The 15,939-nt window shown below is 48.5% G+C and overlaps 1 protein-coding gene across 5 annotated transcripts in view; it reads left to right on the plus strand.

Moving 5' to 3' along the window:
• Window positions 1-12,215, plus strand: part of IKZF3 (IKAROS family zinc finger 3) — a 107,840-nt gene extending 95,625 nt beyond the window's left edge. For 2 of the 5 annotated variants that reach the window (XR_010152871.1, XR_010152872.1), the window contains 2 exons: window positions 3,437-4,925; window positions 11,968-12,215. Coding sequence is in view for 3 of the 5 variants with exons in the window: in XM_003953029.5 (XP_003953078.1) it covers window positions 3,437-4,140 (704 nt within the window). In the remaining 2 variants the exon portion in view is untranslated. Of the gene's footprint in view, window positions 1-3,436 lie in introns of all 5 variants that reach the window. The other 3 variants (XM_003953029.5, XM_009432251.5, XM_063798593.1) reach the window with 2 other exon arrangements.
• The last annotated feature ends 3,724 nt before the right edge of the window (window positions 12,216-15,939 follow it).

The following is a 15,939-nucleotide window of genomic DNA, read 5'->3' on the forward strand; positions in this document are numbered from 1 at the left end:
TTATCTTCCTCTTAATGTTTTGCCTTTTACAATTTTAGCACTCAGCTGTTTTCTGACATATGCTGCAGGTGGTATAGATTGTGAAATTGTAGGCCTTGTTAAGTAAAGCAAACTCTTGGGAGAAAGGATAAAATCAGAGTTTGTGATGTGCCTACCCCACCCAGAAACCTTCTGGAGCCTCTCTGTTGGGTGAAAAGAGAAAAAGTTTCTCAAGGACCCCTGGTATTTACGGAGATGAATAGAGGTGGCCACAGTGGAAAATAACCAATAACCTTAAAAAGGCCAAGAAACCGAAGTTCATCATTTCTGTGTCACATTCTAGGGAATGAATGTCTGTGACCTTAGCTGGCTCTCATGTTCTCAGTCTTCCAGATGGCCTTGACCAAAGATATATCCAATCTGGAAACTGAAAATAAAAAACATTGATTACTTTGGCCAAGGTCTACTCTGCTGTTGCTTCTCATTGAGTTTCCAAGACAGGGTGTTTTCGTTTGCATATTTTTTTTCTCTCTCAGGTATTTCTCTGGAAACTATCAGGTTGGCCTTAAGGTCAGCTGCTTGTGGGGATGCAAAGACAAATTCATCTCATGGGAATAGATCTTTTAGCTGGTTCTTCTGGCTCCAATTTCTCACTGTTCTGGTCTGCCTTACACATTGCTGTTACGTTAACCACAAACCTGTCTTTCTCAAGGGCAGGTAGCCTTGGCTCTTGGTTCAGATTCACACCCTACAGTGGGCCATTCGGAATGCCCACCATTCGGTCCTACCATGCATTATCTTTTTTCAGTGTTTCCCCAAATGTAGGATGCAAATTGCCAGCAAGCATATGGAGCATTTAAAAACCTGGGTCCACACAGCAGGACAATTATTTTCTTTCCAGTTCTCTTTCAGTCTCCCGGATCATACTAAGGAGAAAAATTTAGACTTAATTTGATGCCAGTTGTCTTTAACACGAATCTCACACTTGGTAATCTCTGTTTTTAACAAAGGGGTAAGGGATCTTAGTCTCCAAGTACTCACAGTAGTATCCGATCAAAATTTAATGAAATGCTCTGTTTCATTGTCTTTATTTTTCATAGTTACCTTCTACTTGTGGAAAGTGATTCTGGTTTTCCGTTTATGTTAGTGATATAAAGTTTCCTTAAAAACCACATTTATTTTAGAAAAAAAAAGAAAGAAAGAAAATGTGAACCAAATCAAACAGGAAAAAACCCAAGCATTTACCAAGTGTTTTCCATGTGGCAGGCCCTGTTCTAAGTGCTTTCCAGTGACCCTGTGAGGTACATACAATTATCTTCACTTTACATGAGGACACGGAACACAGGTTAAGTGACTTGCCCAAGGTCACAAAACTGGTGACCAATGGAGCCAGCATCAAACCCAGCCCATCTGACACCAGAGTTTATTCTCTCAACCACCACACTGCCCTGGTGTGTGGATATTGCAGAATGCGAAGGAAGAGTGAAGCCTGAGAAATACTGTATTTCATACTTCTTGATCGTGTTTCAGCCAGACTCGCTGTCTGCGCATGTCCCGTGTAGTCCCACCTCTCTGCCTTCATTCCTGCACTCCTCCTCAACTAGGATGTCCTCTCCCGCTTCTCTGAAAATCTAAACTCTTCCAGTTCATCAAGACCCTTCTCAAAATTTAGATTTTCCAAGAATGCTTTCCCTTCCCCAAGTACTTCTGAAGTTTCTGCATTCCCTTAATGCCTAAATATACAATTTATACCAAATTGTCTCACCGATGCCTGTATGTTACCTTATTATTCTTTTTAAAGAACACGTTACTTCCCTGCCTAAATGCCTCAAATGTGGGCATTTAGAATAAAAGCAAAGACCTCCATAGAGCAAAGCAGTCCTTTTACCACTTTTTTTTTTGAGACAAGGTCTTACTCTGCCACCCAGGCTGGAGTGCAGTGGTGCCATCTCAGCTCACTACAATCTCTGCCTCCCAGGCTCAGGTGATCCTCCCACCTCAGCCTCCTGAGTAGCTGGGACTACAGATGCCTGGCTAATTTTTGTATTTTTTTGTAGAGACAAGGTTCCTCCATGTTGCCCGGGCTGGTCTTGAACTCCTGGGCTCAAGTGATCCTCCCTCCTCAGCCTCCCAAAGTGCTAGGATTACAGGCCTGAGCCACCGTGCCCGGCCAACTTTTAACTTATACTTTTTCTCGAGTTCTATATATATATAGGTCTTATTTCTCATCCACTAGGTTGGAGACACCTCAAGAACAGGAACTGGTTCTTCCAATCCTTTTGTTTTCTCATGGCATTTTTTCTTCTTCTTCTTTATTTTCATTGCTGAACCCTTTACTGTAGGGCAGTGACAAATTTTGGAATCTCAACATGACTAGGAAACATTATAGAAGGATATGGTTTAGCAAATCCCTCCAGGATCCAAGCTGACAGAATGGAGAGGCTCAACAGTGACCTCAGCCTCACCTCCAGCACTCGGCTCCACTTCCTCGCTTTCTCTCCCCTCTCCCCACCACTCACCACTGAGCACATCTGCCCTCACTGCAGTCCCCATCCCTGCCTTCCCTGTGACCAGAGAGCCTCTGTTTTCTAACACACAACACCCACACACTCTGAAGGTGGCTAAACTCTGTTTTCAAAACTTCTCAGCAGTTTGACATGAGAAGTAGGAGAGGGTGACCACAAGTATATTTTTTCAGTTAAGTGTGAGATAGGCCCTAATGATCACATGTGTATCAGAGATACACTTGCCAAGCAAAGGAAGAGAAACACACGTTAGGAAAGGGACAAAGACCATGATCTCTTCTCAAGAAAACTTTTCTCAAACTTTCTACATTTGAAGCTCTTTCACTTCAGTCTCAGTCAGCCAGGACTGGTGAGTTTGGGGAGTAGCCAGTTGGAGTCTGGGGGGCTATTTTCTCTATCTCTGTAGCTATTTAAAAAGCTGCCGAGGTGAGGCACCGAGTGTCCCCACTCTTTGCAGCACTTCTGTCCCCCTGGCTACCTAATATTGCAAGCAGAAAATAACAAGCAAAAGCAAAATAAGAGTTGGGAGCCGACTGTGTCTTAAGAGATCATGAACTATAGCAGAAGTCCCAGGCTCCTGTGGGCTGGTGGCTCCCTTGTCCCTCTAGCCCCATCCTAGTGTCCTGCTTCTTTCCCTCCTTTCTTGAGGGCTCCCCTCTAACATGCAGTGGGCATACCTTACCATGTGGCCTCAACTGAACCACATCTCTGCCCCTCTCTTCTGCCTGCTGGCTTTATTTTAACCATCCAAACATGTTGCTGCCGACCAGCGTCCCCTGAGACAGCACCATGGGAAACCATTCTGCCAGGCTTGGTCTTCTTGAGCAGCAGGCAACTTAATTCTCCTCCCTTTTTGAGGTCTCTAGAAAATATTTACAAACTCTCTGCCTTGGCAGTGTTCCCTTTGTAACCCTTTCTGTCACTTGTTCCAGGTGAGAAGCGCCACTGCTTTGATGTCAACTATAATTCAAGTTACATGTATGAGAAAGAGAGTGAGCTCATACAGACCCGCATGATGGACCAAGCCATCAATAACGCCATCAGCTATCTTGGCGCCGAAGCCCTGCGCCCCTTGGTCCAGACACCGCCTGCTCCCACCTCGGAGATGGTTCCAGTTATCAGCAGCATGTATCCCATAGCCCTCACCCGGGCTGAGATGTCAAACGGTGCCCCTCAAGAGCTGGAAAAGAAAAGCATCCACCTTCCAGAGAAGAGCGTGCCTTCTGAGAGAGGCCTCTCTCCCAACAATAGTGGCCACGACTCCACGGACACTGACAGCAACCATGAAGAACGCCAGAATCACATCTATCAGCAAAATCACATGGTCCTGCCTCGGGCCCGCAATGGGATGCCACTTCTGAAGGAGGTTCCCCGCTCTTACGAACTCCTCAAGCCCCCGCCCATCTGCCCAAGAGACTCCGTCAAAGTGATCAACAAGGAAGGGGAGGTGATGGATGTGTATCGGTGTGACCACTGCCGCGTCCTCTTCCTGGACTATGTGATGTTCACGATTCACATGGGCTGCCACGGCTTCCGTGACCCTTTCGAGTGTAACATGTGTGGATATCGAAGCCATGATCGGTATGAGTTCTCGTCTCACATAGCCAGAGGAGAACACAGAGCCCTGCTGAAGTGAATATCTGGTCTCAGGGATTGCTCCTACGTATTCAGCATCGTTTCTAAAAACCAATGACCTCGCCTAACAGATTGCTCTCAAAACATACTCAGTTCCAAACTTCTTTTCATACCATTTTTAGCTGTGTTCACAGGGGTAGCCAGAGAAACTGTCTTCCTTCAGAAATTATTCGCAGGTATAGCATATTATTACTTTTGTGAAACCTTTGTTTTCCCATCAGGGACTTGAATTTTATGGAATTTAAAAGCCAAAAAGGTATTTGGTCATTATCTTCTACAGTAGTGGAATGAGTGGTCCCGGAGATGTGCTATATGAAACATTCTTTCTGAGATATATCAACCACACGTGGAAAAGCCTTTCAGTCATACATGCAAATCCACAAAGAGGAAGAGCTGACCAGCTGACCTTGCTGGGAAGCCTCACCCTTCTGCCCTTCACAGACTGAAGGGTTAAGATCTAATCTCCCTAATCTAAATGACAGTCTAAGAGTAAGTAAAAGAACAGCCATAAAATAAGTATCTGTTACGAGTAACTGAAGACCCCATTCTCCAAGCATCAGATCCATTTCCTATCACAACATTCTTTAAAAATGTCATCTGATGGCACTTCTGCTTCTGTCCTTTACCTTCCCATCTCCAGTGAAAAGCTGAGCTGCTTTGGGCTAAACCAGTTGTCTATAGAAGAAAATCTATGCCAGAAGAACTCATGGTTTTAAATATAGACCATCATCGAAACTCCAGAAATTTGTCCACTGTGGATGATGACATCGCTTTCCTTTGGTCAAGGTTGGCAGAGCAAGGGTATAAAGGGGGAAATTGTTTGGCAGCACCAACAGAAAACAAACAAACAAAAAACAGCTACCTAAAACTTCTTGAAAGAGTTCATGGAGAATTGGTGATACAGACCCAAAGCAAATTTGCCAATGATTTTTTTCCACAAAAAAAGTCCAAAAAGTATGGCTCAGCCTCCCCCTCCCCACAGGAGAGGAATTGGAGATAGATGGCATGTGTGTTTAGATCGGAGTTGAGCTCCGGAATGGGGTGAGGAGGGACACCTCTATTGAGAGGTTCTCCTTGATCAGGCAGGCTTCGGCCCTTTTTTTCCCATTTAAATGGAACTGCTGTATTCCATGATAATTCCTGAAAGTCTGATCACGGTTCTGCAGATGTATAAGTCATCCTTGTCACTCATAATGTGTACATACTATCAGGAGGAGTGCTGTTATCATGGTAAAATTAGCACTGGAATAGGAGGTCACAAAATGCTTGCTAATTAGCTATGTGACTTTGAGTAAATCGTTTAACTTTTTTTTTTTTTTTTTTGAGACAGGATCTCACTCTGTTGCCCAGGCTGGAGTGCAGTGGTGCAATCATGGCTCAGTGCAGCCTCGACCTCCCCAGGCTCAGGTGATCCTCCCACCTCAGCCTCTTGAGTACTGGGACAACAAGTGCACACCACCATGTCTGGCTAAATTTTGTTCTTTTTGTAGAGATAGGGGTCTCACTATGTTGCCCATGCTGGTCTTGAACTCCTGGGCTCAAGCAATCAGCCCACCTCAGCCTCCTAAAGTGCTGGGATTACAGGTGTGAGCCACCACACCCAGCCTTATTTAACTCTTAAAACTCAGTTTCCGGCCAGGCTCGGTGGCTCACACCTGTAATCCCAACACTTTGGGAAGCCGAGGCAGGCGCATCATTTGAGGTCAGGAGTTCGAGACCAGCCTGACCCACATGGTGAAACCCTGTCTCTACTAAAAATACAAAAATTAGCTGGGCAGTAGTGGCACACGCCTGTAATCCCAGCTACTCCGGAGGCTGAGGCAGAAAAATCGCTTAAGCCTGGGAGGTTGAGGTTGCGGTGAGTGGAGATCACACTACTGCACTCCAGTCTGGGCGACAGAGTGAGACCCTGTCTCAAACAAAACAAAACAAAAACAAACAAACAAAAACAAAAAAAAACTCAGTTTCCTCATCCATAAAATAGGAATTAGATTTCAATGTTCTCTTAGGTCCCTTCTAGCTTTAATTCATATGTGATTATGCAGTAACCACAAGGTATTTTTTAAACCTCCTAATGTATGGATATTAAGCAGAAGAGTATTTATATGAATACATGTTTCACATTCCTTTGGTATGAAAATGGTGTGTTAAGTTTTTCCTTTAACCACTGAGTTGTGAATGTGAAGAAGGTGGTGGAGAGGAACAAAAAACAGAAAGGTATTTTGATCTTGCCACAAAGCATACACACAAATTGGCACATGCAGCTGTTTGCCAAAGCCTTCTTTTTTTTTTTTTACTTTTTAAGAAATTATGTTAGGGAAAATAAATTCTGCTTCCAGGGACAACTTCATGGAGCCTATTTACAAATTAAGAGTCAGCTTAATTTGTAACATTTCTACCAGAGCCAAGAATCCCAAATTCCTGGTAGATTAGTGTTTTATTTCTAAGGGGCTTATGCATTCGGCTCCAACTCAACTCGTCTATGTGCTGCCAGTAATTAAAATGTTCCACCTCAGACTGCACAAATGGCTTATCCTTCTTTGTGGCATGGCGTCTGTCTCAGGAAAAAAGGTTTTATGAAATTCCATGGCAACAGTCCCAACATGTTTGAGACTTCAGCTAAAGGAATGGATGTATTTTGGTGTGTAGTCTTCAGTATATCACTGTATTTCCGTAATACTAGACTCCAAGCTATGCCAGATTGCTTATTCCCTTTGTGAAAGAGGAGTTGCTCATTACGTTCTTGAAATATCGCACATCCTGTTGGTTCTTCAAGGGACAAGAGAAAGAGAATTTGGAAGCAGGGATTAGTAGAAGAGAAAACGAGGGAAAGGAAGCCTTTCCACCAGATTAGTGTTCAAGTCTTTGCAGAGGAGACCAACTTTTTTTGTTTTCTTTTGTTTTGAGACAGTCTCTCGCTCTGTTGCCCAGGCTGGAGTGCAGTGGCACGATCTCGGCTCACGGCAACCTCTGCCTCCCGGGTTCAAGCAATTCTCCTGCCTCAGCCTCCCAAGTAGCTGGGATTACAGGTGCTCACCACCAAGCCCGGCTAATTTTTGTATTTTTAGTAGAGACAAGGTTTCACCATGTTGGCCAGGCCAATCTCAAACTCCTGACCTCAGGTGATCTGCCCGCCTTGGCCTCCCACAGTGCTGGGATTACAGGCATGAGCTACCGCGCCCAGCCTGAGACCACCTTTTGCATCTCAAGATTGTGAAACCAAGGCCCATTCCACCAGCCTGGGGACTCTTTTTATAGATATGATCCTCCTTTTTCCTGTGACTAATGAATTTGCTGCATGATTTCTATTCTTCTGAGGTTAGTTTTCGGAGTAAGGTGACCACTCACAAAGGCACTTTCTTTGTGGCATTCTGAGCCTAGATTGGGGCCTATCAATTCCAGAAAAAAATTTATGTGTGGAAACTCTGCATCCTTAAGTCTTGAAGTTGAACCAGATATGCAGTGGTTACCATCACACAGATAAACGCTGCCTTCTGTACATACCCCTTATGCTGTACTAATTAACCAACCCATTGCCAGGGCTGGGGAGGTGAGGGTGAAGGAGAATCTTAGCAGAAGGGCAGAGTCAGGACTTGCATCTGCCACTGCTGGGCACTGAAGCCCTGGAGCAGCTTCAGATAGTACCTGTACTTTCTCATGCAGACTCCCTCTGAACAAGAGCCTTGTAGGCCCCTCTCCTTCATTTCCCACCAGCCTCTTATCAGGCGGGCTTTCCACCATACACCCAGGAGGCCACGGTCTGAGGAACAACCAAACCCATGCAAAGGGCCGGGCGCGATAGCTCACGCCTGTAATCCCAGCACTTTGGGAGGCTGGGGTAGGCAGATCACCTGAGGTTGGGAGTTCGAGACCTGCCTGACCAACATGGAGAAACCCCCATCTCTACTAAAAATACAAAATTAGCCGGGCATGATGGCGCATGCCTGTAATCCCAGCTACTCAGGAGGCTGAGGCAGGAGAATCGCTTGAACCCGGGAGGCGGAGGTTGCAGTGAGCCGAGATGGCACCACTGCACTCCAGCCTCGGCAACAAGAGCGAAACTCTGTCTAAAACAAAAAGAAACAAACAAAAAAACCCAGGCAAAGTTTCCTTGCAGCCAAGGTGACAGAACTGGGCTGAGGGTGGAAAAGAAACAGAACCAGTGCTCCAGGTGTTTTTTAATTTTTTAATTTATTTTTTTTTTTTTGTATATATATATATATACATATGTATGTATATTTTAGAGGACCAGGGTCTCACTATGTTGCCTAGGCCAGACTCAAACTCCTGTGCTCAAGCAATCCTCCTGCCTCAGCCTCCCAAGTAGCTGGGATTACAGGCATGCACAAACAGTGCCCAGCTCTCCAAATGTTTTCTGTCACTACCTGAAGTGTTGCATCGGTACTTCCTACGGAGAGAAAACTAAATAGAAGTGTCTCTCCCGTGAGCCCCCACCACTACCACCAGAAAAAAAAAAGAGAGAAAATGAACTCATCAGTCTTTAGTTTCCTCAAGTTATTCTCCCAAAAAGACATTCGCCTTGGCACAGATAAGCCAGCTAATCTTATGCTTTATGACCCACTGTGAGCTGTTCCTGACACAGCTTCTGACTTTGTCAGTGACAAAATTTCTCACCTTTTAAATGCAGTGCTTAACATTTTGTTAGGCCCATACTCAAAATGGGCCAGATATAAAATGACCTCAGATTTTGATCTCCTAGGCTCAAACAATCCTCCTACCTCAGCCTCCCAAGTAGCTGGGACTATAGGCACACCACCATGCACAGCTAATTTTTTTTGTATTTTTCTGCAGAGATGGCGTTTCGCCATACTGCCCAGGCTAGTCTCAAAATCCTGGGCTCAAGCAATCTGCCCACCTCAGCCTCCCAAAGTGCTGGAACTACAGGCAAGAGCCACTGCGCCCAGCCACAACCTCAGATTTCTTTGGCAAACAGAAATGTTTAAAAACACAAAATTTTGCTCAGTTGAAACACTGTGTTACTATCAAATCTCACATCCACATAAAGTTTTTCTTTTCGGCTTTGTTTCGTGAGGAACAGACAGAACAAAGTTTTTCCAGGTAGCATCTGTATCACTATTATTCTCCTATTTCCTGCACCACCCCCACCTCCCCAAGCCCTACTGAATGTGAGGTTTAGAATGTTTTAAGGAGGGTCAGGTGCGGTGGCTCACGCCTGTAATCCCAGCACTTTGGGAGGCCAAGGCGGGCGGATCACCTGAGTTTGGGAGTTCGAGACCAGCCTGACCAACATGGAGAAACCCTGTCTCTACTAAAAATACAAAATTAGCCGGGCGTGGTGGCACATGCCTGTAATCCCAGCTACTTAGAAGGCTGAGGCAGGAGAATCGCTTGAACCCGGGAGGAGGAGGTTGTGGTGAGCCGAGATCGTGCCATTGCACTCCAGCCTGGGTGACAGAGTGAGACTCCATCTCGAAAAAAAAAATACAAAAATTAGCTGGGTGTGGTGGTGCACACCTGTAATCCCAGCTACTCGGGAGGCTGACGCAGGAGAATTGCTTGAACCTGGGAGGTGGAGGTTGCAGTGAGCCGAGATCGCGCCATTGCACTCCAGCCTGGACAACAGAGTGAGACTCCATCTCAAAAAAAAAAAAAAAAAAAGAATGTTTTAAGGAAAAAAGTAGTACTGTTGCATATAATCCCAGGTGATAAGACCACAATGGAAATGTTTAAGTCCTCACTTTAAAGAGTACCCCACTGAGAAGAGGTATGTTGGACTCTAGCAGAGATTTGGAAACTCTGGGACACTCAAGATGTGAAAGAGCCTGGCTATCTGAGGACTCAAAGAGTCAGCATCGGGACTTGTGAGCTCAAGAAGAGAAAAGGGAGTGGTGAAACTTTGTCCTAAAAGTTAGCACCAGGAACAGAAGAAAAAAACCCGATATATAGTGATACCTCATCTTTTAGAGAATTGGAAGCTATTTTTGTGTTCACACAGAAAGTATAGTTCAAAAAACCTCTATATCCAGAGTTCAGACAAGGAGAATGATTTGAGATATAAGTGCCGATGAAGGAGGACAATTTTGATCTGAAACCAGCAGCTGGACCTGGGCCACCTCAGGAAAAGGACTCTGTTCTCCAAGGCAGCACGACTGAATGGTTCTGAGAATAAGCCCAGGGTTCAGGACTCCTGACCCTTTAGGACCATGGACTCAGAAGAGCCTGAAGGACAATTGTGGGCTTTAAACTTCTGAGAGCTTGTAAAGTAACACAAGACTGTGCCTCTCCCTTGCCCCAGCTGTAGATAGTCTTTGCCCCACCATTGTTATGAAGATACACAGGGTTTTGCAGTTTGAATAAATTGGATACAAGTTTCCTCTTTTTTTTTTCTTTTTGAGACAAAGTCTCGCTCTGTTTCCCCAGGCTGAGTGCAGTGGCACAATCAAGGCTCACTTGCAGCCTCAACCTCCTGGGCTCAAGCAACGAGCCATCCTCCCGTCTTAGCCTCCCAACTAGCTGAGACTACAGGCGTGGGTCACCACACCCAGCTAATTTTTGTACTTTTTGTAGAGACAGGGTCTCACCATGTTGCCCAGGCTGGTCCTGAACTGGGCTCAAGTAATCTGCCCACCTCAGCCTCCCAAAGTGTTGGGGTTACAGGCGTGAGGCACCGCGGCTGGCCTGAGTTTCTTCTTAATACTGTATCACAATTGTGGGTTGTCTTATGTGTTGATATCGAATGAGCTATTTGAAATAGGAATGTTAATGGGTGTATTAAATTTTTGTAAGGATATAACAATATCTACCTTCCAAGGATGTTGTGAGGTTTTCCATGATTTTGTATATGAGCTAATGTTACCTTTGAGGGGTGGTGTGCATTATGTTGGATGATTGTAAATTTTCAGTGGAAAATGTACGTGTCCTAAATTTAAAGACATGAAAAATATCCCAAGATCATACTAGATCATAATAGTAATTCCTTTACAAATGAATTATGGAGGTAACTGATCTCTAACAGTTTCCTTCATGTTGTTTTAATGCACAAGGGCAGAGGATCTGCTGACCCTTGGAACCAGCGTGAGCTAACCACGTGCTATAGACACTTCATGGTGTCGCACCCAGGGAAGTCAAAGCGCTTTGCTCCCTCACTGTCTGTGAGTCCTCAGCCATTAGTACCCCACCCCCCGCTGCTCCAAAACTTGAGTTATTTCAAATGTTTCTCACTGTTCATCTCTCCACTGACCCCACTCCAGAAAGCCTGGAGAGAGTCCCAAGATGCCACCCATCTTCCCCAATCCCTCGCCACAGATCTGTGTCTATCTCACACTCTGTAAGTGCCGCTTTGCTTCTTCCTCTCTTGAAAAGACTGAGAACACACATTTTAACATGTTAGGAAAATGGGGCAGCCTAAAAAATGACTGATCCCACCGCCAGTGACTCATGTATACTCCAGGCTAGCAGACAAGGCCCTTTTTGGTGGGCCTGCTTCTGTGGGTTCACAGAAACCAAATTACTGTGGGTTGCAAAGAATTAGCAGGTCATTTACAAAGCAGACATCCCTTCACCCAGACTGTGGTTTTGCATGCTCAGGTTCTCAGTCTATGAGCTTTGGTGCAGGATCATTTTGGCTACTGGAAAAACCATAGCTTATTTTAAATTTCTGGTTGCCAAAGCCACCACACGTGTGGTCTGTGGATGACCATTGTCTGCAGAATGACGAGGAAGGAACAGAATGTGGTTTGGGGCTCAGGGTGGCCTTCCCACTGGGAGGGAAGGCGGGAGGGAGCCCTTGCCCTGGGTTTTGACACAGCCTGTGCTCACAGCCTCTCCTCTCATCTGCATTTCTCAGAAATGCCCTCCCTGCCCAGTGGTGACTTTCCCTCGTCACTCCTATGGAGTTCTACCCGGAGCCCAGCCATGTGTGGGACTGTGAAGTTTACTCCTCTGTAAAGATGGTTTAAAGAAAGTCAGCTTCTGAAATGTAACAATGCTAACCCTTGCTGGAACCCTGTAAGAAATAGCCCTGCTGATAGTTTTCTAGGTTTATCATGTTTGATTTTTACACTGAAAAATAAAAAAATCCTGGTATGTTTGAAATTAGTCCTTGTGCATCCTTATCACTTATGATTTGTGGCTGCTGGTGTCAGGATGTAGAAGGGTTTCATCCCGCCCCAAGGAATACTTTCTTAATTTTGCCCCTCTATTTCTTAAAGTCCAGTTATCAAGAAAAATGAATTATCACTGAAATAAAGGTTCTCACCTGACGCCTTGCTGAGCCTACCACTGTGATCCTGCTGCTGGCCCCTGTAACCCACAAGATAGGGTTCCTGGTTCCACTGGTCCTTAGTTCACTAAGGAAACTGGAGGAGGTTGAGGACCTGGTCTTAGCATGATCAGCACATTCAGCACGGTGCACCCCTATTCCAAGTCACTGCTCTGCCTTCCTCCCTCAACAGAGATTCTCCTTAAAATACAGTCAAGTTCTGACTTTTTCATGTGTGGGGGCTCACAGACATCCACATTGGGAAACTTGAGTTGCAGTCCTTAAACTCGACCATATTTAAATACAGTTTTTAGATACTTGGAGACCCAAACCGAAGGTGTTAGGGGGAAAAGTCCTAGGAGAATGGCATAGGGATGAGGCTGCTTTCTTTCCATCATCATTGTGTTCTCTCTTAGAAAACGTTAGAGAAAGTAGAGAGACAGTCTGGCCTTCTGCTCAGCCTCATCTAAAGCACCCTCCATTTTCCGTCTTCTGTGGAAGAGGCATGAGAAAGATTGTCTGAAGTTTTAAGACTAACAAATGTGGGGCTAGGCTGGCACCAGCGTCCTCTGGCTCCATGATCAGCATCATGTCCCTCCCATCAGCACTCCAAAATGTCCAAACTGGCTGAGGGTCTCCTACAGGTTTCCCAGTCTTGCTCAAGCTGAGGAGGAGAAAGGAATGGCATGGCACCCTGCCTTTGCATTTTAGCACTGAATACATTCAAAAACGGCCCCTCAGTAGCTGGTTTTCAGCCCTGGAGAGAAGATTATATGGTCTTCCCCATCCCCAATCCCTCCCCAAAGCAGAAGCAGCTCAGGCAGAAGAGAGGGAGACAGGGAGATCCTGACCCCCTTTGCCAGTGAGCAGGACCGGAGGTCCACACTGGCGTTGGGGTTGAATGGACTCCCAGCCTGAGAAGAGTTTTCCTTCCTGATCTTGGGAGCTAATTCAATGCCCTAGAGGGTGGTGGGCCTGGCAGTGGAGGCCACCCCACACCTGCACCCTCCTTCTCCCCCTCCCCCATCACTCAAAACCCCGGACCATTCACTTAGGTTGCTGTGCCCAAACCCTCCACCTGCAGGCAACTGCCACCCGAGGGCAGGCAGGGGGAAAGGACTTAGCTTCCTGCCTTCATCTCCTGTCCCTCAGAATCCAGGGTCTGAGGAAGAGTGGAGGTCACAGCTCCAGGAAGACCAGAAACACTGGCCCAAGGGATGGTGGAGGGGCACATTCGGCCCAGGCCACAGTTAGGGCTGTGGAGCATTCCGGGATCAGACAGTTGTTTGCATAAAAGCCAAAAGCCACTGCACCTGGGGTGGGGAGGCCCTCTGGGGAGGTGCTCCCTGGCTTAGGGGAGAGGGGGGAAGGAAGGTGTCATGGAAAGTCCCTGAAGGACACGGGGTGTTGAATTTGCTGTGGTTTTGTTTTTAACTCTGTCTTGACCTGTGAAGTAGGCAGCTGCCTCCCTTCTCCGCAAATAACAGATCTTCCCCCAGAATAACACACATACCCAAGGAAAGGGCTGCAGTGGAAAGGCCTGCGGGTGATGGCAGCTACCCCCCTTCCCCAGGAGTGAGGGGGCAGGAAGCCCCAGAACAGCCTTTCCCATCACCTCGCCTCTCCACCCCAGTCCCCTGGCCCCTTGGCCCAGAAGAGCTGCCTAGGCAAATAAACCACAGCACTGGGGGTGGTGGTGGATGGGAACTAGGGGGGCGATGCCACCTCCTCCCCCGGGCTTGTCCTTCCACCGCCCAATCCCCATCCCACCCCCACTGGAATTGCATTCTCAGTATCTCACTGAGAATGTCTCACTCACAGACCTCAGCTGCCCCGCTAGACTCCTGGGGAGCTGTGTGTCTCTTTGCGTGTGCGTGTCTGTCTCCATGTGTGCCTGTCTCTCTCCCTGCATGTCTGTCTGTTTGTGTGTGTCTGTGTATCTGTGTGTGTGCGCGCGTGCACGTGTCTCGTGTGTGTGTGTGTGTGTGTGTGTGTGTTTGTGTTTGTTGAGGGAAAGCAGGCTGAGTCAGTGAATCCAGCAAAGCTCTGAAGTCCCAAGCAAAAGACAGTCGCAGACTCCCGCAACTATTTGGAGTCCTGGTTCCAATCCCAGCCCTCTCCCTCTCGGGATGAGCGCAGACACTTGACTTCCCCTTCTGGGCGTTGATTTTCCCCAGAGTCAGGTATCTCTGAAGGGCCTTCCAGCTGGTACTCCTAAGACAGGCCTCAACCTCACTGCACCAGCCGGGCTCCAGGTCTTCCCTCTCTCTCCTCTCCTCACTGGACGCTGGAGCTAGAGTAACAGTGGCCGGGCCCTGACTCTCTCAAGATGTCATTTTCCTAACTGTTCTATCAAATTCCAATCCTGGGCCCCAGGGGTAGGGGACAGGATCCCCTCACCTGTGGAATTATAGGAGGCTCGGAATAACGCGCGCTGAGGCTGGGTCTGAACCCCCGGCCCCCGCCCTTTCTCAGGTTCTCCTCTTAATTCTGCGTGGACCCAGACCCCAGATTCCCGGCTAGGGTGCCTGGGAGAGGAAAGGGAGGCCGGCGGAGAGGGGGCAGGGGTGCGGCGCGCGGTGGGAGTGAGGGGGGTGTGAGGGGAGGGGCAGCTGCACTTCTGAGAAACAGCTCGGCGTCTCAGCAGCCCGCAGCCTAACCCCCTGCCTGCGGCTTCACAGCTCCCTCCTCCCGCCGCCCACGCCGCTCGGGGCCTCTCCGGGGGTCGGCAGCCCCGGCGGAGACGGTGTCTGCTGGGGAGGAGCGGCAGCTCGGGGTACAGCAAAGTGGAACCCATGGGGGGTGGGAGTGGACATGGAGGAAAGCGTGGGTCGCGTGACACCCCAGGAGTAAAAGGCCTCCCCTCATCGGGGTCCCGAGCGCCGGATCTCGGCGTGCCCGCGTGTCCCCCCGCTGCCCCCGCGCTGTCCTATCACAGCCCGAGCAGGATCCAGAAGTGAAACTGCCCGGGTCACAGCCCAGCGCCGCTGCTGCACCCCGCCCCGCCCTTCCGGGCACTGCCGCAGCGCAGGATCTCCCGGCGCTCGGGCGCCTGCGGGGAGGAAACGGGGGAGGGGCAGGGGAAGTGCCCCCGCGGGCATCTGCAGCGCGCGGCCGCTCTCCTCCGGGGTGCCCGCGCGTAACCAGGGTGGGAACCTCGAGAGACAGGAGCCCTGGAGGCCTGGCCGCGGCGACCGCACTTCCCGCGACGGCCGCTGGGTGTCACTGCAGCCGCGCGGCTGAATCGGCTCGGCGCCTGCGGGAGTGGGGGACGGTGGGACGCCGGGACTAGGCCGCCGCGCTGCACGCCAGTCTCGCCTGCCCGCGCCTGGAGGCTCCGCGACGCTGGGATGCGGCGCCCACACCTTCCTCCACCCGCCTGGCCAAGGAAGCACCTCCCGCCTCGCCCACAGACTCGCAGCGAGGCCCGGACTAAGCAACGCCCAGGGGCGACCGGCTCGTTGCTGCGGCGCCACGCAAGCCACGAAACCGATGGCGCGTCCCCTCGCGGGGCCGAGTTCAAAGAGCCGCGACCCCGACGCGCGCCCCCTGGCGAAG

This window comes from Pan troglodytes, chromosome 19 (genome assembly GCF_028858775.2).
Source record: "Pan troglodytes isolate AG18354 chromosome 19, NHGRI_mPanTro3-v2.0_pri, whole genome shotgun sequence".
NCBI lineage: Eukaryota > Metazoa > Chordata > Mammalia > Primates > Hominidae > Pan > Pan troglodytes.